At 57.1% G+C, this 20117-nt stretch overlaps 1 protein-coding gene across 1 annotated transcript in view; it reads right to left on the bottom strand.

Annotated features, from left to right (window-relative positions):
• Positions 1-7640: 7640 nt before the first annotated feature.
• PPARGC1B (PPARG coactivator 1 beta) overlaps positions 7641-20117 on the bottom strand; it is a 42890-nt gene continuing 30413 nt past the window's right edge. The window contains exons 2-12 of the mRNA XM_058815476.1: positions 19831-20004; positions 16797-17006; positions 14963-15073; positions 13225-14275; positions 12714-12750; positions 12329-12393; positions 11187-11934; positions 10603-10678; positions 9734-9855; positions 9306-9460; positions 7641-7744 (exon numbers count right to left, since the gene is read on the bottom strand). Coding sequence (XP_058671459.1) covers positions 7641-7744; positions 9306-9460; positions 9734-9855; positions 10603-10678; positions 11187-11934; positions 12329-12393; positions 12714-12750; positions 13225-14275; positions 14963-15073; positions 16797-17006; positions 19831-20004 — 2853 coding nt within the window. The remainder of the gene's footprint in view (positions 7745-9305; positions 9461-9733; positions 9856-10602; positions 10679-11186; positions 11935-12328; positions 12394-12713; positions 12751-13224; positions 14276-14962; positions 15074-16796; positions 17007-19830; positions 20005-20117) is intronic.

The raw sequence follows: 20117 nt of genomic DNA, 5'->3' as shown, positions 1-20117 counted from the left end.
ACCCTTTCATGCTCCTTTGAAAATTTAAAAAGTTTAATAAAGGACAATAGGAGACTGAGACAGTAAAGCGAAGATTACCGCCAGGTGTGTCTTGGCAGTCAGTGAAGAGCACACCTTTACCTTCGGGGATACCTTAAATACCTTCACAATGCCATCAGCTTGTTGCATTCTCATAGACCCTTATGCATATCCATCTTTTCCCATAAACTAGTTCACATATTCCAGGAACTATTTTGCGTGACCCCTCCTTGGGTTTGCCTTTGTAGAGCATGCGTGTTTCTTGGCTGTGGTTTTGGCTCCTTCTCCTTTCCACTTCTCATCTGAGCCTTGGTTCATTCTTCCTTCAGATGGCAGACGCTGATAGCTGGCATATCAATATCAGTGTCCTCATGACATGTTCACTGCATGTTATCCTGACCAAACAGTTCACTTACAACTATATCACCTACCACTACTATTATGTCTTAAGGTTTTTTGTTAATAGCAGAAATAAAAGCAAAGTCCTTTTACCATTATAGATAAAGCATTTATCTTAATATTTGTGAAAAGCCAAGAATATTATATGTATTTATAACAACAGCAATGGGATGCATTGAAAGAGAAGAAGACCTCCACATTTTTGGAGGTCTGTGACCAAAAAAGAATAGTTGGAGAAATGGGATGTTCCCCAAACGACTAGGCAGGATCCTCAAAAGAACCCCACTCCAATGAAAATAAACTCTAAGAAGTGATTTAAACATGCAGAGAATACAGGGGATGTTTAGCATATAGTTCAGGGAAATGTACTGGGCATGTAAAGCCACATAGATTAAAGCAGGTCGGTCAGCCAGGTGTGCTGTGTGTAATAGGGAGTTATGCCCCGCATGCCTGGGGCTGAAATAAAGAAACGCCACTTTCTAATACTGAAATCCCAGCGTTAGAGAGTTGAATTCCCCAGCGACAGCAAGTCAAACTCCTCACAGCAGCTCGAGGCTGAGAGCTTGGGCACTTCAAGGGCAGCGTGGCAGAAGGTCCAGCCCTGCTGTGATGGGTCAGGAAATGAGGCAGGAAGGAAAGCTGGGAAGAATCCCTGTGGGCAGGGAGGCTGGGAGAGCTGGACCAGCAGGCAGAGAGGACCAAAGGAAGCAAAGCTGTTCCCTTCTGCAAAGACTCCTGGATGGAGCTGGACGAGAGGCTGGGACTGATAAACCCTGAGTGAGCAATTGTGTGGCTCAGCTGAAGTGCGGCCTGCAGAGCCCAGGGCAGAGCTTGTGTGGCCCAAAGCTGAGGTCCCTGTCAGGCAGCTCCCGTGCCAGCAGAGCCCAGGGCAGGATTTGGTGTCAGGTGCCACTGCTGAGGGCACAGGTGGAGCTGAGACTCCACAGAGCAGCCCAGCACAGCTCAGCAGGCAGTGAGATGGAGTCCGCACAGTGGGCACTGCACACTGGTCAGGAGCAGCAGCTGGGCTGGGCTGCCCCCACTGCCAGGTGCCAGCCAGCCCAGGGCACCACCAAAGCTGTCCCTGTTCACACAAGCTCCTGAGTGACTGATTTTCCCCTCCCACGAGGCACACTGTGCAGGGAGAGAAATAACACTGCCCCCCTCCCCTGCAGCAGCCACTGAGCCACTCCAAAACAGATCCAGTGTCTGTGTGAAAAGGAGTTGTTTAATCACAAAGTTCTGCCAAAATAAAAACCACCCAGCTGGGATTTATCCCAAATGGTTGGAAGTAATTGCTGGGACCAAGGGAACTGATGAACTGGTGTCAGCATTCACCATCCCTTCAGACAGATTCTAGGTCTGCTTGCAGGAATTGTCCTCAACAAACAATTGTATTTAATAAACAGATGAGTGCTTTGTTTTCCAGGAGGCTGCCTGGGAATGCAGTGTTGGAGGCACAGGTCAGGTTGGGAGGACAAACATCAGCCCTGGGTCTGTCCCTCCCTGCAGGCCCTTCCCTTGTGTGCCCCTGTCCCTCCTGGGGACCCAGTGCTGTGTCTCTGCTCCACAAGTGCCCACCCCGGGCACCCCATCACTGGCTGTCCCTGCTGCATTCCCACATTTCCACCCTCCAAATTCATGTTTTCATCTGTCTGGGCACTATTGGCATCACAGAGCTGATGTAGCTCAGAAAAACATTCCTCTCTGGTGGCCTTGAAGGCTGCTGGCTGTGGAAAGCAGCAGGGAATGGGCTTCCCATGGATCTGCACTCTGGCTGCAGCAGTGGCAGGGATGGGGGCTGGCTTTGGGCTGGGAGGCAGGTTCCAGATCTGTGCCTAGGCTGGGGGAGCCACACCGGGCTCCCACAGATGTGCTGGAGACAGGCAGGTGCAGAGCTGCTGCCTGAATCGGTGCCAGTCAGCAAACCCCAGCAGCTGGCACAGCTCAGCGCCTCGCAGAGCTGCTCCTTTGGGGCTGCTGGGATCCCCCAGCCCAGCAGCTTCACTGACCCATGGTCTGGATAAAACCTGTGCCACCCCTGCAGCCTGGTGAGCCCTATCAGGGCATGGCTGGCACAGGGCTCCCGTGTGCCCGGGGGAGCTGTGCCCGTGCTGGGCCTGTCCCTGCCTTCCAAACATCCCTCCCAGAGCCTGGACTGCCACGGGCACCAGGGCACCAGGACACGGCCCTGCCCCTGGGGGAGCACTCTGGCTCCCAGGGCCCGCTCTCCTGGCTCCAGGGGCTCTCCAGCTGCCAGCCTCAGCTGCTCGGCTGCTGCATCACCACCTGCAGTCTTGTCCACATTTTCTCCTGCCCTCTTACTCCACTCCAGAAATTCTGAGGAGCATGTTCAGCTGCATTTTTCACCCCCTCCATCTGAGGAGTTCCTTCAGGAAGGGTCCTGTGGCAGTGGCACCTCTCAAAGTGCAGGGCCCAGGTTTTTCTGCATGACTTAAACTGGGAGCAGGCACACTTTAAATAGCAATAGACAGCGATGTTCCCAGGCAGGAGCTGCATCCCTGGCAGCTGGCAGGCTCTGCCACCCCCTTGGCCCTGGCGCAGGAAAACACCTCACCCCGAGCAGATTTGCACTAAAAACCAAAGTATAGCAGCACAAACTGGTTCCTTTTTGTGTTGTTTCCACTTTATAGTATATATGTTATCGTTTATTTATAGGCAGATCACTTCACTATTTACAGTACATGAGCGTAGAGATTCTACAGTCTTTTTGATGTAAACAAGAAACTCCACGGCAGGGGAGTCTGGAAAAAGAAGCCAGTTCTGAAGTATTTACACAATTTAAAATAGAACTTTTATACCCACTGGATAGATATAGAGAATACATTGAGCGATTTGGTTAAATTATCTATGAAACTATAGAATCTGACAATGTAAAAATACAAGAAAACGTTCTCTCATTTTAGAAGGTAGACAGTTAAATCACACTAGAAATAAATCTCTTTTCTTTTTTTAAAAATAATAACAATAATAATAAAGGAAAGGCATAAGAATCCATGCCATCTCTTAAGGTTAAAGTATATTACATAAATAAGGACACAACAGAATGGAACTGGGGGAAAAATTAAGTGAAATATAAAAAAACCACTACCAATTAAAAAAAAATACTAAAAACTTGATTCTTAATCATAGAGGGATCAATTCTGCTTTTACTTACTCTGCAAGTAGAAAATTGCAGAGTTAAGTAGTACTTACTGAGCATGAGCAACAGAGGCAGAATTGGCCCCTAATAATTATGAGCAGTGTCCTTTTACATTAAAAAAAAAAAAAGAAGAAAAACACAGAATTTAGCTTTTTTATATAAATAACAAAGCAGATGTGCCCCTTTTTAGGTGAAATTCTTACACCTTTCTGAAGAAATGCATCAATTGAACCGTTCTCTCTCTTTCTCACATGCACTCACACATTCCCTCCCCAGCTCCTGCTGCTGCCCCTGGCCCCGGGGAGGGCGAGGGAAGAGGAATGAAACCCCAAAATGAAACCCCAAGGCTGCATTTGGCTCTGTATTGCTTGAGATTGTCAGGGATGGACTTAGAACAGAACAGGTGTTGAGTTCAGTTCCAACACCAGTACCTCAGGACTCAGCAGACCTCCAGAAAGAAAAAAAAATCCCCAAAAAAGGGAGAAAACCGTGTTGATCTGCAATTGCAAAACTGATTTGCACGGCGCAGAGCTGAGACCAGACCCAGGACTGCAACAAGGTGACTGAGCTGCTGCTTCCTGAAAGATGTGCTGAGGAAATGAGAGAAACCTTTGCTTTGGGGCAGCATCCAACCTTAAAACCTGGGATTGTCCTCTGCATTCAGCCCACACACTCAGAAACGTTTGCTCCTCCCTGCGGAGCCTCAGGGACGCGCTGGATTCCAGCCAGAAACCTGCTGCCCCCCCTGAACAACGAGTTTTTCTGGGGCAAACCTGTGCAAAACAAGCAAAGGGGCATTTTATCAGAAACTCTTCACACATTCAGCATTTGCCCACAGCACCTGCAGGAAACGGCTGGGGGGCGTTCTATACTCACACAGCTTTAAAAAAATAAATCTCCTCCTGACTTATTGCCTACCAGAATAAACCCTTTTGCTCCCAGTTTCTCCTGCCCATCCCCAGCCCTTGCAGGGGGCTGGGGTGTGAGGGTCCCAAAGGCTGGGTGGGAGGGGAAGGCAACCCTTGGGAAAGGGGGGATCCCCAGTCCCTGGCAGCTCCTGCAAAGCTCTGGGCACCTCTGGCTTCCCTGGCAGCAGTGCCTGGGCATTGCTTTGCTCCTGCCCCATTTCCCTGTCAGCATGCAAACCTTAGGCAGCTCAGGAGGGAGCTCTCACCTGCCCCTGTGCCCGACCCACCTTCCTGCAGACTCGAGCACTGTGAGCTAAAGACACCTTTAGAGTTAAAAACAAACAAACAAACAAAAAAAAACCCCACAAAATTTAAAAAAAAAAAAATCAAGTGGAAATTTATTTTTCACCCAGTCCTAAGAGATGGGGGAAGCCCCAGGGCAGGCAGCACACAGCCCAAGGGGCTCTAAGCATAGTGCATAAGTCTGGAAAGATTTTTTTGGGGAGGAAGGAAAACAAATCATCCCAAGTGAATGAAAAAAAGTAACAACCCAAACAAAAAAAAAAAGAAAAAAAAAAAGAAAACAAGAAAAGAAAACCCAACCCCACTTATAGGCTTCAGGCACCACAAAGACCACTTATTGCATCTCTTCCTACCCTAGGGCTGCAGTACTGATGAGCTCTGTGCAGGACCAGCCCTTCCCTTCCCCAGCACCGGCCTCAGGACCCAGCAGCTGGGCTGGGGCCGACCCAGGGCACCCAGCCACAGGAAAACACTGGGAAATGCTGGGGCTGGGTCTGCCAAAACCAGTGCTTGGAAGTGACTGATTGATCCCCTGGCGTGGGCTGGAGCCCCCCCAGCTCTGCACTAACCCTTCCCCTCCACCACCCTTGATGCATCCCCAGTGGGGCCCAGCCACGGGTGCCCCCAGCTGAGTGGGAGATGGAAGAATTCCACTTATTTGCTTTTCTTTTTTTCTTTCTTTCTTTTTTTCTTTTTTTTTTTTTTTTTTTTTTTTTTGTTGGTTTTTTTTCTTTTGGATTGATCGTTTTCTGAAAAACATCAGCACAGCACAGGACAGTACTACCCACCCTAAATGTGTCGCTATATACATTCTACATAAGCTCTATAGCAATCACATGTAAACATCATCATCGTGAGGAAATACTAGGACAGAAAAAGGCAAAGCTACAATGAGGCAATTGCCAATAGCAGATGCTCAGTCTCGGCCAGAGCTGCTCGTGGTCGCTAAGGTGGGATGAGAACGGGGGATTTAGGGGTGGGAGAGGCGCCAGATTTCTCTGCTGAGGCTGGAATGGCACCAGGGCTGTTCCCTGGCAGCGATGGTCACCGGTGGCAGCGTGGGGACCCCGCGGTGGCCCCGGGCCCCGGTGCTGCCGGGCTGGTGTTGTCAGAACCACGGCTCTCCCGAGGGAACAGCCAGGGAACTGTGCTGGTGTCGGCGCTGCCGGCATTCCTGCTCCTGCCAGGGCCCACCCTGGCACGGCTCCGGCTCCTGGCCTCGCATCCTGTGCCACTTCCCAGGCTTTGGTCGCTCTCCCTGCAGGACGGAACATACCCAGGGAACCGGGGGTGAAACCCCCAGGTCGTAGGGAGGGGAGACCCCAGGAGACTCTAATCTATCTATTGGCAGAGTTAAGGCTATAATATTCTATCTACAGAGGATGGCTGAATCCCTAGTGGTCTCTGGGGCTCAAAAATAAAAGGAGAAGGTGGCGATGGCTTGAGGAGCGGCAAGGTTCCCGCTCCCTTGGGAAAACAGCGCCTCTGGCCGGCTGGTGGTGGGCTTTGCTCCGGCTGGTGGGGGCTGTGTCCCCTTCCCACCACACCCACACGCGGAGGGCAAGTCCACAAGTTCATTTTACACTTCAATCCAGCGCCGAGGGCCCTTGGCCAGAGGCAGAGCTGTGCCCCGGGGCGCTGGACGGATCCGGGGTGCGGGTGGGTGCTGGGACGTGTATGGCTTATCAGCTACGGGGCAGGGGGCTGGGGGTGCTCAGTGGGGGTGCTCAGTGTGGGTGCTGTGCCCGCCCCACCTCTCCGCACTTGGGGCTGGCCTTACTTTGGGCTGGATTTGGGCTGGATTTGGGCTGGCTGCCCAGTGGGAAGCACACACAGGTCTTCTCGCCCCGCTTGCTTTGCAGGGTGTGGAAGCGAGTGTGGATCAAGCCACAGGGCCTGGCCAGTCTCGCAGCCATCCAAGGAGCTGGAGAGGAGCCAGCTCCTCCACATGGCCCGGAGACATCCATGCCCCAGGCTGTGCCAGCAGGACACATGTGCCCAGCTGGCTGCAGCCCCCAGCCCCTCTCTCCTGGCTCCAAAGGCAGCGGAGGCCGGAGCAGCGCTGGCTGCAGGCACTGCATCCCTCTCCCAGCCTCTGCAGCCTGCAAAGCTGCATCCATCACCCACCAGCACCCAGCTCAGCATGGGGGTGATGCTGGGGGCTCGGGCCACGCCAGCACGAAGAATGGCTTTGACAGCAAAGTGGGTGACCCCGGGGCAAGCACCGAGCACCCCGGTTTGCCAGCAGGGGAGGCAGGGGAATGTCAGCTCTGTGACTGCTCTGACCCCCCATTTGCTGAGTGGCAAGTGCCTCATTACAGTGCATAGTTAAAAATCAAGGAAGCGGTACAATAAATCTGAATTACAGTACATCTGAGCCATAAATACATTTTTTTTAAGTATATACTTTTTTTTTCTTCTCTTCTTCTATTAAAAATTAGTTTATAATCCTGATTCTATTCACAATGAACAATTTCATCATCACACACTACGGACAAAAAAATGTTATGGTGAACACAGCTGCAACTCCACGGCGGGAGCATGGGGAGGGCTGGGAGGGGGAAGAGGGGCCGGGGGGCTCCTAGGCTCACCCTAAAACAACCAGTCAGAAGCAGAGAGGGGACTAACGTGTGGCAGTGAGACATCAACACCATGGGGACTCACAGACAGAAGCAGCTTTGTTCAATGTAAACATCGATCAGGGGACAGCAGTCTCTCTCTCTCGCGGGCGTGCTCTCGCTCTCTCTCGCTCTCTCGCTTGCCATAGACTGAATAATTTCTTTGAAAACGTAAACATATTGGAAGTGCCTTGACTGAGGTATTGAGGTATTCCTCCAAGGTTAAGGCTGTTACCGATGCAGGCTGAGCTGGGCCTCCTGCAGCAAGCTGTCGAAATCCATGGTCTCGTACTTGCTTTTCACCGGAGCTGGGGACGACTCGTCCGTGCCGCAATCTGGGGATGGCAGGGACAGAGGACAGCCGGGTCAGGCAGGGGGATCAGCGTCCTCTCTGCCTCGTGGGGAGGGAAACTGAGGCACAGCAGGGCACTGCTCACTGCCCTGCCACTGCACAGCCAGGCTGGGCACAGCGGTGATGGTGACACTGAAAAGAGCTGGGGCAGGGGGGCTGCAGCCAGGCCCAGCTGGGCAGGGCACACACCACTGGCATTCACTGCCAGGGGTGAAAAAATCTCCTGTGTGCAGCTGAATTTGGAAGGGCTGACACTGGGCCATCCCATGGGAGCTGTGCTGGTGGCAGAGCCAGCCTGCTCCACTGCCAGCCCTGTGCCAGGAGCTGAACACAGAGTGCCCCTGGAAAGCCCAGGGAATTCAGCACACAGCAGAACTAAGGCTGCCGAATTTCACAGCAGCTTAACATTTTGGGTGTGTATTTTTGAATGGTGTGGTTGCATTTCACCTCTGCCTGGGGGCTCCCCTTCTCACCCTGTACCAGGATGAGCAGGATTTTAGGGATGAGCTGGGCTGTGCAGGAAGGGGGTGACTGATGGCTCTGCAGAAGTCAGGTGAGGAGCACTCAGGGGGCTTCTCTTAGGCAGAAGGACAGCTCTGGCACCCCTCCCCACAGCCCTGCATGGTCACCATCTTCCTCACAGGGTGCTATCTGGTTCCTAATTTCTCTGTGTCCAAAATGGGAGGCTCTGGGGTTTATTCAGGTGAACACTGGACATTTGTGCCCACGATCAAAGTCAAGGGATGGCTGCTCTAAGCAGAGCAGATACTGCAGGGTGATAAAAACTCAGGGAGTACTTGAATCAGATGGGCCATCTGCAGGTAAGTCAAGACTTGGGGTTTATTTTCTGGACCTCAGTCCTTCACTCATCAAGTGATATCCAGAACCCTTCAGCCTCTGCAGAGGGTACAGAAATAAACATGCAGTGTTGGTGAAACACCTGAAGCAAGGAGGGCTGGGCAAAGCCCAGGACACATTTCTCTTGCACGACTAGCACAGGGTTTGGCTCCTGGCCCTCAGCTCAGGCTGCAGCCCTGGTGACACAGTCCCTGAGACCTTGCTGAGGCACTGAAAGGATTAATGCGAGCACAGCACATTTCAGTGCTGTCACTTTGGCTCCAGAGTGCATGTGCAGCTGGTGAATCTGTCCTGCAGAGCAGCAAACCACCCACATCACCTCTTGGGCTAATGAAATGTTGCTGACTGCCTTCTCTAATGCCTGGGAAGGGAGTTTTCTGCTGGAAAGCCTCCAGCACTGTGCAGAAACTCAGCAGACACAAGATGGGCTGCGCTCAGCTGAGACCCAACACTCTGGGCTGTGATGATACATTCTGCAGCCAGCACACCCTGAGGCCTCACACCAGTTTCTTTCCTTCTCCCCAGTTCCCCAATCCACCTGTCCCATGAGCCATAGGAAAGGCAGTGGGCTTCTCCTGCAGGCTCTGCAGGCGTTGGGGATCCCTGGGTGACCAGGGCTCAGCGGTGCACAGTGCTCTAACAGCTCTGTGCTGATAAAAGAGACAAAGCAGCTGCTGCTTCCTCACCCAGGTCAGCGTATCTGGTCCAGAAGAAGCGCCCCAGGCCACCAGAGCTGAGCTGGAAGGAGGGCTCGTTCCTCTTCCTCAGCGAGGGGCCGTTCTTCAGCGATAAGGCGGCGTGCTCGGAGTAGCGGTACGTGATGAAGCCGTACTTCTCCCCCCTGAGCAACCAGAGAGAGAATTCAGGATGTGAAGAGCCCCACAGCCCTTGTGCTGCAGCACTACACCCCTGGCCCATCATTCTCCCACTCCTCCACCCCACAGATGCCCCTGGAGCTCTGGGCACACTGAATCTCCTTGACAAAAGCACCGAGACCGAGGGCTCGGCTGACCCAGGGGATTGATGTGGCACTGCCTGGCAGTGCTGTGGGCTTTGAGGAGAGGAGCTGCCTGTAGCTGCTGGAGACCTGAGCCACAGCTCACTGCCCACCCACCTGTTAGTCCTGGTCAGGACCTGACACTCCACGATTTCACCAAACACCTCAAAGCGTTTCTTCAGCTCGCTGGAGCTCATGCTGCTGGAGAGGTTTCTGATGTACACCACCCGGCCTTCCCCCTGCCAAAGCAACCAAAAGCTTTCAGGCTTGGACCCTGCACCTCTGTGCTGCTGATGGGCTGTGGCGGAGCCCCTGCAGCCAGCACTGGGAAACTCTGCCATGGACACAGCCTGACATCTCCAGGATCTGGAGCCAGGTCACAGTGTCACCCCCAGGACAGCCATTACCAGGCTGCAGCAGCCACTGCCCCCTTTTCTCTTTTAAAATTCTCCTGCATTCTTGCAGCTTCTCCTGGCAAATGTGGGATACAGTCCCAAGAATTGCCAGTGGCAAAATCCAATTGCATTGCAGGAAGAAGTGCCAAAGCAGCATGTGTGAGTGTGAGTGTGAGTGTGTGTGCACAGCAGTAGGGAGCACCAATTTACTCTCCCATGTGCCCACTCCTCTCCCATCTCCCTCCATGTGCCCACAGGTTCCTGGTGCACGAGGATGCAGCAGGGCCATATCTGTGCCATCAGGGATTCCCCAGTTCACCCCACAAACTGCCAGAGCCAAGTGCACTGAGGCACCAGCGTAGGAGGCTCTGGGCATCCCTGTGCCAAGGACTCCGTGTGTTGCCAATCGCTGGCGGCTCCTGCTGCACGTTGGGTTTTCCTCCCCCCACCAGCCCCTGTCCTTGTTTAACACTGGCCTTGCACCAAGGGATGCTGAAGCCAGGGCTAATGGGCTCTACTGCTGCTTTTGGGAGCAGGAGATGAGCCGAGGGCTGGCCTTGCTGTGTCCCCGTGGGGTCCCCCCTCACTTACGATGGCCTTTTCCCGTCTCTTCTTCAGCTGGCCCCGCTGCCCGCTGCCGCCCTGACACTGCTCGCCGTTCTCACACCTGCAGGGAGGGACAGGAGCTCAGCCCGGGGCTGGGGGAGCTGCTGGGAAAGCTTCAAACATCAGTGAGAAGCTGAGACACCCACAGGAGTGGGGGCACTGGGAGCCAAGGAGAGACTGGGGTCTGGACCCATTGAAAAGGACACTGCAAAGTGTTTTCTGATAGATGCCAGGGTGTCCCCAGGCAGCACCTGCCCCTTCCCAGGCCTGGGTCCTGCCCATGCCCTGCCACCCATGGAACCCCCTGGCTGCTTCAGTCCTCCACTGCTTCCTCAGGCCATGGCTGACACTGGCAGCGGTGACTGATGCAGTACCAATTATTTTCATAGTTTTTCTTTCATTAATTAACATCTTTACTACTTGCAGCACCAATTATTTTCACACTTTTTCTTTCATTAATTAGCATCTTTACGACCTGTGCCAGCGGAGCAGAGAGCACTGGAAGTGCCCTGCACCACACTGAAAACTCAGGGGACACGACCAGTGCCAATGTCCCCGTGTGCCCGTACCTGAAGGTGCGTCTGCTGGCAGGTGACCGCGACCGGCAGCACGAGGAGCCCGAGCTGGACCTGCTCCGGGAGCAGTAACGCAAACTGCCCCTGGAAAGGGCGCTTCTCCTCAGGCACAGCTTGGTGTCGCTGTGCTCCTCCTCTTCCTCCTCCTCTTCCTCCTCATCCTCCTCCACGGGGGAGCCGCTCTCACTGCAGCTGTCCTCAAAGACGGTGTCGTACTCGGGGGTCTTGCAGAAGACCATGTCCTCGTCATCGAGGGCACTGTCCAGAAAGCCAAAGTGCTTTGTTAAGCTGGCTCTGATCTCCTGGTCTCTCAGCTGCTTGACGCCGTCCTTCCAGAGCATCTCGGTGCCCGTGTCCTTGCCGAGCTCCAGCCCCTGGTAGTGGGCGGCCGGGACCCTCCTCTTGTGCTCCGTCTCCACCTGGCTCGGGGGCTCCCACGACTTGAGCACCTTCCTCTGCAGGGCAGGCTCGGGTTTCAGCACCTGGCAGTAGTCGTGGTCCCCGAAGGAGCGGGAGAAGGGCCGCTTGAGCACGCCCTGCTGCTCGGGCAGCGCCCGCGCCCGGCTCAGGTGGGCGAACAGCTCCGTCCTCTCCGGGTGCTTCCTGGGCGCTTTCCGTGAGGCTGCCGCGTCCCCGGGGCTGGGGGACATCCCCTCCTCCTTCCCGGCCTCCTGGGGGATGTCTGGCTTGTACAGGTCCTCCTCGGCGGGTTTGTATGGCGGAGTGGTGGGCGGTGTGAGACCTGGAGCCCCAAACAAAGAGCAGGAGTCAGCTCTGCCCCTCCGGCCTGCCCTGCCCCACCCCAGTCCTGGCTGCCCCCATAGCCTCATCCAGTGGCACCTGGGGGAACAGGAAGGATGCCTTGATCCCAGTGGGGAGCAGAGGACTCTCCCTTCCCTCCTGGCTCATGCAGGGCCCCCCTGAACATCTCCCACCCCGAAGGCATTCCCCTGAGCTGCTCCTGGTGCTCGGATGTGGCAGCGCACAGCAGGCTCCTGTGTCTATAGTGTGAATGGGATGAAGGTGCCCCCTTGGCTGGGTAGGCTGGAATGATGACTCCAGTCTGAATTTAGGGTGAATGAGCCCCCTCCTAGAGTACATTTTTACAAAACTAAAGAATTCAAAGCACATCCTACCTGCTGTCCCACACAGCTCCACAGTCAGCATTGGCTCAAAGTTTCTCTTCCCAAAGGTTGGGTCACTGGAGAAGAGCAGAAAACCAGAAAGTGTTTAGGTGAACACAGTCCCAAAACCCAAAAGCAAGCTGAGAAAAGCCTTCCCACAAGTGAACCCTCCCACTTTGGCTGGTGCCTGACAGAGTAACCCCGCAAGGGCAGTGGGGTGAGCAGCTCCAGGGCACACACAAAATGCCCTGCCCTGGGCATGGGACTCTCCCAGCTCCTCGCACCCTGTGCTCTGCAAACACAGCTCCCTGTGCTGCCGGCAGGGGCCCTGCCCAGCCACACAACCCCAGGCAGTTTCCAGCCCCAGAATGGTTCATCCAGCCCCACCTGCACTTACGTTTGTGCCAAGGACAGCGTGAGACACCTGGGTGTTTCTGAAAGGCAGGAGAGAAGCAGGTTACCAGTGGGGCTGTACCCCTGCAGTGCCCACTGAGGGCTTTGCCCACCTGAGAGGGACTGGCAGGGCTGAGCCACTCCTGCACTTGCTGGGGTTTTGGGGTACCACTGCAGCTGAACCCCAGAGCCCAAACCCAGGGAAAAAGCTGGAGGGATGGGGCAACCTGGTCCCTGCGGGGTTATGGCCACACCAACTCTCCACCTCATTACAAGGACAGGCAAACTGAGGCAGAAGATGCCCATGGATTGAAAAAGCACCCCAAAAGAGAACAGACCCCCAGCTGCCCATGCACAGGACCCCACAGCCAGGCAGCACAGGGGGCTGCTCACAGCTCTCCTGCCAGCTGAGTGCCCAGCACCCGGGCAGCATCACTGGCCCACGGCAGGGATGGCACGGGCAGCACGGGCACACCAGGGACAGTGAGCAGAGTGACGGTGGCCAGGCCCCTCACCTGTCTGCTCCAGGAGGGCACAGCGCCGGCTCTCCGTGGCCACCTCTCCATCCCCCGGGGAGCCCAGGCAGAGGGGCTGGGGCTCTGCCGACGGGGCCGTGCCCCCCACCTCCACTTCGGCCGCCGGCTCCTCGGCAGAGAACCCCTCCAGCAGCGGGCAGGGCGCGGCCTCCCTGCAGCCCAGGGGCACGGAGGGCTCGGCGTGGGGCTCCTCGAGGAAGGAGAGCCAGTGCCCGAGCTCGGGGTTGAGTCTCTTGGAGCGGCGCACGGCGTACACGGCGCTGTCCTGCTTGCGGGGCGCCTTCCCCTCCTGCCTCCCGGCATCGTCCTCGAGGGCCCCCGGCTCCCGCGGCGCCTCCGCCTCGGGGCTCTGCCGGGGCTCGCCGCTCTCTGCTCTGCCTCTGGGCGCGCAAGTCCCGCCGGTATCCTCCCCGTCGGGCGGCACGGGGGAGCCGGAGCCGGGCGGCGGGGCCAGGGCGGCGTACACGGGCTTGCCCAGGCGGTATGGCTTGCTCACATCGCACAGCAGGTCCCGCGCCAGCAGCTCCTTCAGGATGGAGAAGGACGCTCCGGGCTTCTTGCAGCTGCCGGCCGCCTGCCAGGCGCAGCCCGGCCGGCCCTGCCCGGGGGCGCAGTCGGGTTTGGCTCTCTTGTAGGGGCTGCCGCAGGGCTGGGGCCGGCCCTCGGCGGGGTCGCGGGCGGGCAGCTTGCGGGGCGGCAGGCAGTAGGTGTGCATGTAGCGGATCAGCTCCAGCACCGAGTGCAGCTCCCCCTCGCAGGAGAACTGGGGGCCCGGGCCCTCCTCCGCCGAGGACAGCGCGGCCGCCGAGTCCCCGGAGCTCAGCGAGTCCTCGCTGGAGTCGCTGTCGTCCTCGTGCTGGGCGCAGTCACCTGGGGACGGGTGGCGGCCGCTGCCGGGGCACTCCTCGGGCGCCTGGGGGGCTTTGGTCTGGGAGCAGGAGGTGCTGGAGGTGAGGTGCCGGTGCAGCTCCGTGCAGCTGCGGCTCTGTGCCTGCGGGACGCTCGCCCTCCTGTCCCGGGGACCCTCCACCTTCAGAGAGGAGAGAGGAGAAAGGAGAAAATCAGCCCAGAGCCCCCCAGCCACTGAGAGGAGGCTGACAGAGCCCCCCACACCCTCACACCCCCCAGCTGTGGCTCACCAGCACCCCAGCCTCCCTGGGGTCAGCCCCGTGCCCCGAGTGCTGCCCCTCCTGCAGGCAAGGATGCTCCCGCTCCCCAGGAGGGATCTGCTGCTCTTCCCACACAATCTAATTGGCCAGGCCTAATGCACTGCTCAATTACCATTAACAAAGCAGGAAAATCTCTCATGGCACCTTCGGCCGGGTTTCAGATCAGCTCAAGCGTTGGGGTGGGCTCTGCAGTACGACAGGCAGTGACTCCTGGCCAAAGGCCTTGGCTTGGGCTGAGAGTCAGCAGGGACGGGGGCAAGGGGGTGACCAAGGATGGAACACACGGGGCTTTCACAAAGGGGTGCTCAGAGAAGTTGGGAGAGGCCAAACCCCCCTGGGCTCAAGTGACATCAAGGTGCTTCTTAGCACAGCACAGAGTCTAAAGTTTTGCAGAGCCCAGACTGCATCAGACAGGGATGGGAGCACTGTGGGTGACAGTGCCTGCCTGTTCCCAACGCCCTGCCCAGCCCAGAGGCTGCTCACAGTCCCCAGCACCATCCTTTGGGCCATCTCCCAGGAGCTGTGTGCTGCAGAGGCTCAGGCAGTACCTTCGTGCAGGGCCGTGGGGGCCGGCACCTTGGGGTCCCCGGGCGCCGGGCGCTCCCGTCCCGCTGGGCCTCGCAGCTCGGAGGGGACGGAGACAGGAGCAGCTTCTTCAGCTGCAGAGAGAAGGGGCAAGAAAAGGAGTCGGCATCGCAGCGAGGGCAGGAGAAAGCACCCCTTGGCTCATGTGTGAGCACACCCATCCCAGAGCATCCCACCCAAAAATGGGGCAAAGAAACATCAGGCAGGGAGGGTTAGGCTTAGCAGCTCCCACCCTACGTGGCTGTGGGGCAGGTGCCTGGCTGTGTCAGGGTGTCCCCACAGCATTCAGCCCAGGGATCCCAGGCAGGCTGGGGCAGTGTGCAGGAGGGAATTTGCTTCCCAGGGACAGCCCCACTCGGGTCAGACACACGGGAGCTGCCGTGGCATCCCAACTTCTCACTCCATCAGCTCTGCCCTGAGGTGACAGAGGCTTTACACTGGTGTGAGTGATGGGTTTGGACAGCTCGCTGAGTCCCCGTGTGAGGCTCATTTAGCCAAAACATCCAGACAGGGCCTCGACTAATTAACGAGCTCTCAAGGCTCTCTGGAGATGCGAATCCCTGTGGGATCTGCCGGGATCTCCCCCAGCACCCTGTCACACCCATGGGCGCTGCAGAGGGGCTTTCCCCAGCTCACCCGCAGTGCCACCCCTTCTGATGGCAGGGCCAGCACGTTATCCTTCTGCTCAACCCCAATTTTGGTCAGGGGGAGGGAAAAAAACCCCAGACCCCACACCCAGCAACAACAACTGAGATTGTGCCCGTGTGGCGCTATAACCGGAGGCGACAACAGCTCAACAGCAAGACGACTGCGTAGGCACCGGGGGCTGCAGGAGAGACAGGTCTGGGGCTTGGGGCTGATAGAAAAGGGGTGCCCGGGTCAGGGTCGGCCAGGAAATGCCAGCCGGGGCACCCGAGGCTTTAGGAGAGAGGCTCCTGCGGGTGGAAGCGCCCAACTCCCGTTCCCCCCCGCCCCTGCAACGTATACATCCTATATATACACATACAGGTCATGTGTGATATATACCCCTGCGGGGCGGGCGCGGTGGAGATGCACGCTGTCACCACTGGATGTCACTGCTCCCCTTGGCTGGGACCGGGGGGACACCCCGGGGCCGGGCTGGGGGCTCGGGGGGTGCTGTGAGCGGCAGGCTGGGGGTCCTGTGCCAGGGAACCCCCCGGGCACGGCAGGAAACGCTCCCGGGGCAGGGAGGGGAGCGGGGCTGGAGCCCCAGTATTGCCGGGAACCAAGGGGGATGCTCCAGCCACCAAAGCTGGGGGGACTGGAGGCCACACAGCCCCTGAGGGGCTCCGGTGGAAGGCACAGGGAGGGTCAAACCCTCCCACTGACAGCCGAGCGCAGGGGCTGACACTCAGCTTGTGACAACAGGCAGCTCAGCCCAGGGCAGAGCCGGGGGAAAAGCCACCACTGCCCATGGGCATGGGGCTGGGATGAACCAGGGAGAGCCCCGGGCAGCCCCACACCTGCAGGGGGGCTAAAAGCAGGTGTGGGTGTGCCAAAGCAGCCCCCAGCCCTCTGGCACCCGCCCCCACCCCGCCCAGAGATAGGTTTGTATACACACAGCTGGTTCCCGTGAGGATGGTGATGGAGGTGACAGCAATGATGCAGAACATGTATACGTATACAATACAAGTATATGCTTTGGTATTGACGGTTAAAGAGAGTTTTAAGCCTAGAATGAAAAAATTCAGACCTTGGCTTCCTATCATACCCATGCAGCCGGCTTATCTGGGGCTCATCCAAATCCACCTTAAACAGTAGGAAGTGGGTTCTTACTAGAGACAGCTCATCACCCTCGGGGGCCGGGGGGCCCCCCGTGACCGGGGCGGTGGGTTTGGGGGAGGGGGCAGGTGAGGTGGTGGCAGGGCTGAGCGTGTCCCCCTCTTCCATAGTTCTGAAGGCAGCCAGGCCCATGTCATCTCCCTGAATATCATCCAGAGTCTCGGTCAGGGCTGCCAGCAGCGCTTCGTTCTCGCTGTCTATTATCTGAAAGGAGCAGCACAGAAGAAAAGCAGGGGTTAGGCTGAGCAGAGGGTCCCCAGGATGCTGGATGGGGACAGGGACCAGCAGAGCCACACCAGCTCCCACACTGCCTAGTGACCCCACTGTGAGACCTGGAAAAGCAGTGTCAGTCTGTCCACCCGCAGCCCACCAGGAAAAGAATGAACCAGAGCATCTTCTCTCCCCACAGCCCCTCCACCCCACCACGAGGCAAACAGCAGCAGATGAAGGATCTGTCAGGAAAAAGCTCCTGGCCCAAATCCTCCTGACTCTACAAGTGCCAAGAGCTGTCAGCTCAGCCAGGGCTGCCCAGTGGACAAGAGGGCACAGCCTCCCAGGAGGGCACAGGGGAAGCTGCACCACTGGCCTGATGCCACAGCTTGTGACAAGAACCACGCTGAGTTTTGTGTTCACTGAGAACTCCCAAACACAGGCACCTCCAGCTGCTCAGGGGCTCTCAGCCCTCCTGCACTGCTGCACCCAGGGCTCTGTGAGAGATCCTGTCCAGAGCACAGCCCCAGCCACTCCCCAGTCTCCCATCAGCACCCCCAGATCATGCTGTTCACCCAAAACTGCGTCAGGGGAGCTGTAGTGCAAGGCCCATCTCATTCCTGGACAGGAGCTGCTCTGCCTCCCCCTTGCCCACTGCTCCAGCCTGGCTTGGGTCCCTCCTTTCACTGTGCTTTGGCTTTGCTGATGCACCTCCAGCCTTCCCAGTGCCCTCCCAGTCCCACCCAGCCCCACGAGCTCATTCCAGTCTGGCAATACAGCGCTGAAGTCCAGGAGAGAATGCAAAGCTGAGGAACGGCTGGAGTGAGCCAGCAGCTCCTTCTTTTTGGTCCTCCTCCATGACAATCTGAATGTAAACCATGTCCAGGGAGAGGCAGGCTACCATCAGGGATAAAATTAGCACGGGGGTAAAGTGAGGCTCACAGGCAGGACTGCTGCCTGCACACAGCCTCCTGCGCTTCTCTCCTCTTGTTTGAAAATTAAACATCTTTTGTTCCATGCCCTAACCTTGCTCGCAGTTACTAGAGCAGGCTCCAGGGAAAGGCAGCAGGATGCTCCATTTTTGGCCCAGTTGCTTTTCCTCCTGTTATTGGCACGAGATTGCTGTGCATACAAGTTCAGTGGGATACATTTCATCATACTCCACTGCTCCTCATCAGCCTGGCTTTTGCATTTCTTTTCTGTTTATCTTTTCCCCAGGAAGTTCACGGAAAATATGCATCTCGTGATGAAGGTCCCTCAGCTGGACTGGACCATTTTCAAGCACAGCATCAGCCCAGCACAAAAGCCAGAGGGTTGTTATTTCATGGGCAGGTTAGAAAATATTGAGCCTTTTTTTTTCATCTCCTTGTTTAAATAGAAATCTTCCTCCTCCCAAAATGTGACCCAGGGTTGGTGATTAGCTGGTACCAGGGGGTCACAACCTCCTTGTGCAAGGGGGTAAAGGTCAGGAGGGCACAGAGACCCCAGCCCCAGGGACAGGCACATGCAGGGCATGGCACGAGCTTGGGCAGGGTGAGGGGCTGCCCAGCCTGCTCTGTGCCCAGTCCCCTCTGCATCTCCCTGCTTCCAGCCTGGCTGTGCTGTCAGACAGCCCTGCCCTGTCCTTACAGCTCCAGGAGATGAGACAGGAGCAGAGGGACATGGAGCAGTCCTGCCTGTGCCCAGGAACATCCCCTGCCCCAAGAACATCCCCTGCCCCAGAGCATCCCCTGCCCCAGGAGCATCCCCTATGCCCAGGAGCATCCCCTGCCCCAGGAGCATCCCCTGCCCCAGAGCATCCCCTGCCCCAAGAGCATCTCCTGCCCCAGGAACATCCCCTGCCCCAGGAACATCCCCTGCCCCAAGAACATCCCTGCCCCAGGAACATCCCCTGCCCCAAGAACATCCCCTGCCCCAGGAGCATCTCCTGCCCCAGGAGCATCCCCTATGCCCAGGAGCATCCCCTGCCCCAGGAGCATCCCCTGCCCCAGGAGCATCCCCTGCCCCAGGAGCATCCCCTATGCCCAGGAGCATCTCCTGCCCCAGGAGCATCCCCTGCCCCAGGAGCATCCCCTATGCCCAGGAGCATCTCCTGCCCCCCAGGAGCATCCCCGGTCCCAGCTCTGCACCGTGCTGACACAGCCACAGATCCATCCTAGCCCAGGGCTGAGGAGAGGAACACAGGGACCCCAGGGACAGAGGGGCTGCCAGAGCTGGGAGAACAGAGCAAGGGGCTGGTTGCTGTGAGGTAACAGGGTGAAGGGGCTGATTCCTAAAGGAACAGGGTGAAGGGGCTGGATCCTAAAGGAACAGGGTGAAGGGGCTGATTCCTAAAGGAACAGGGTGAAGGGGCTGGATCCTAAAGGAACGGGGTGAAGGGGCTGCTCTAAGCTCCTGGGAAGGAACTTTCCAGTGCTGAGACCCCCGCACTGCCGCCCTGGCATTCCAGGAATGGAACAGGACACGCTGCACCCCGGCTGCGATTCCAGTGAATAATCCAGCACAGGAGGGCTGCCTCAGCAGCCTCCTCCTCCTCCTCCTCATTAGCCTTACTCCGCTCGCCCCATTTAGAGCTGGTGCACAAATTAATGGAGCACTAATCAGCTGGGGAGGAGATATTAATAGTCCTGTGTGTTCCCTTCTCCCAGCCTCCCTTTCCCTGTGCCTCCATCCTGGGGTACATGGGAGAGCTCTGTGTTCCCTGCTCCCAGGCTCCTTCTCCTCCTGTCTCCATCCTGGGGTACCTGGGGAGCTCTGTGTTCCCTGCTCCCAGGCTCCCTGTGCCCCTGCCTGCACCCAGGGGTGATGGAGGGGGTACCTGGAAGAGCTCGGAGTCGTCGGTGCTGTACTGGCTGGAGTCGGTCTCCGAGTGCTCCCTGTCCCAGTGCAGCTCGCTGAAGCAGCCAGCAGAGTCCAGGTCGCCGGCGTCCAGCTGGGACAGATCGATCTCGGGGAAGTCAGAGTAGAGGTGCTCCTCTCCAGACACCTCATACTGCACACAGGAGAGCAGAGAAACAACTGAGACCAGGGGAGCAGGCACTGAGGACAGCAGCATCACCCCCTGTCACCCAGAGATACACCCTTGGTGCTCCCAGCCCTGCTCCA

The sequence above is a fragment of the Ammospiza caudacuta genome, chromosome 16 (genome assembly GCF_027887145.1).
Source record: "Ammospiza caudacuta isolate bAmmCau1 chromosome 16, bAmmCau1.pri, whole genome shotgun sequence".
Lineage (NCBI taxonomy): Eukaryota > Metazoa > Chordata > Aves > Passeriformes > Passerellidae > Ammospiza > Ammospiza caudacuta.
Note: the sequence above shows the minus strand (reverse complement) of the source record. Positions and strands in the feature narration are given on the sequence as shown.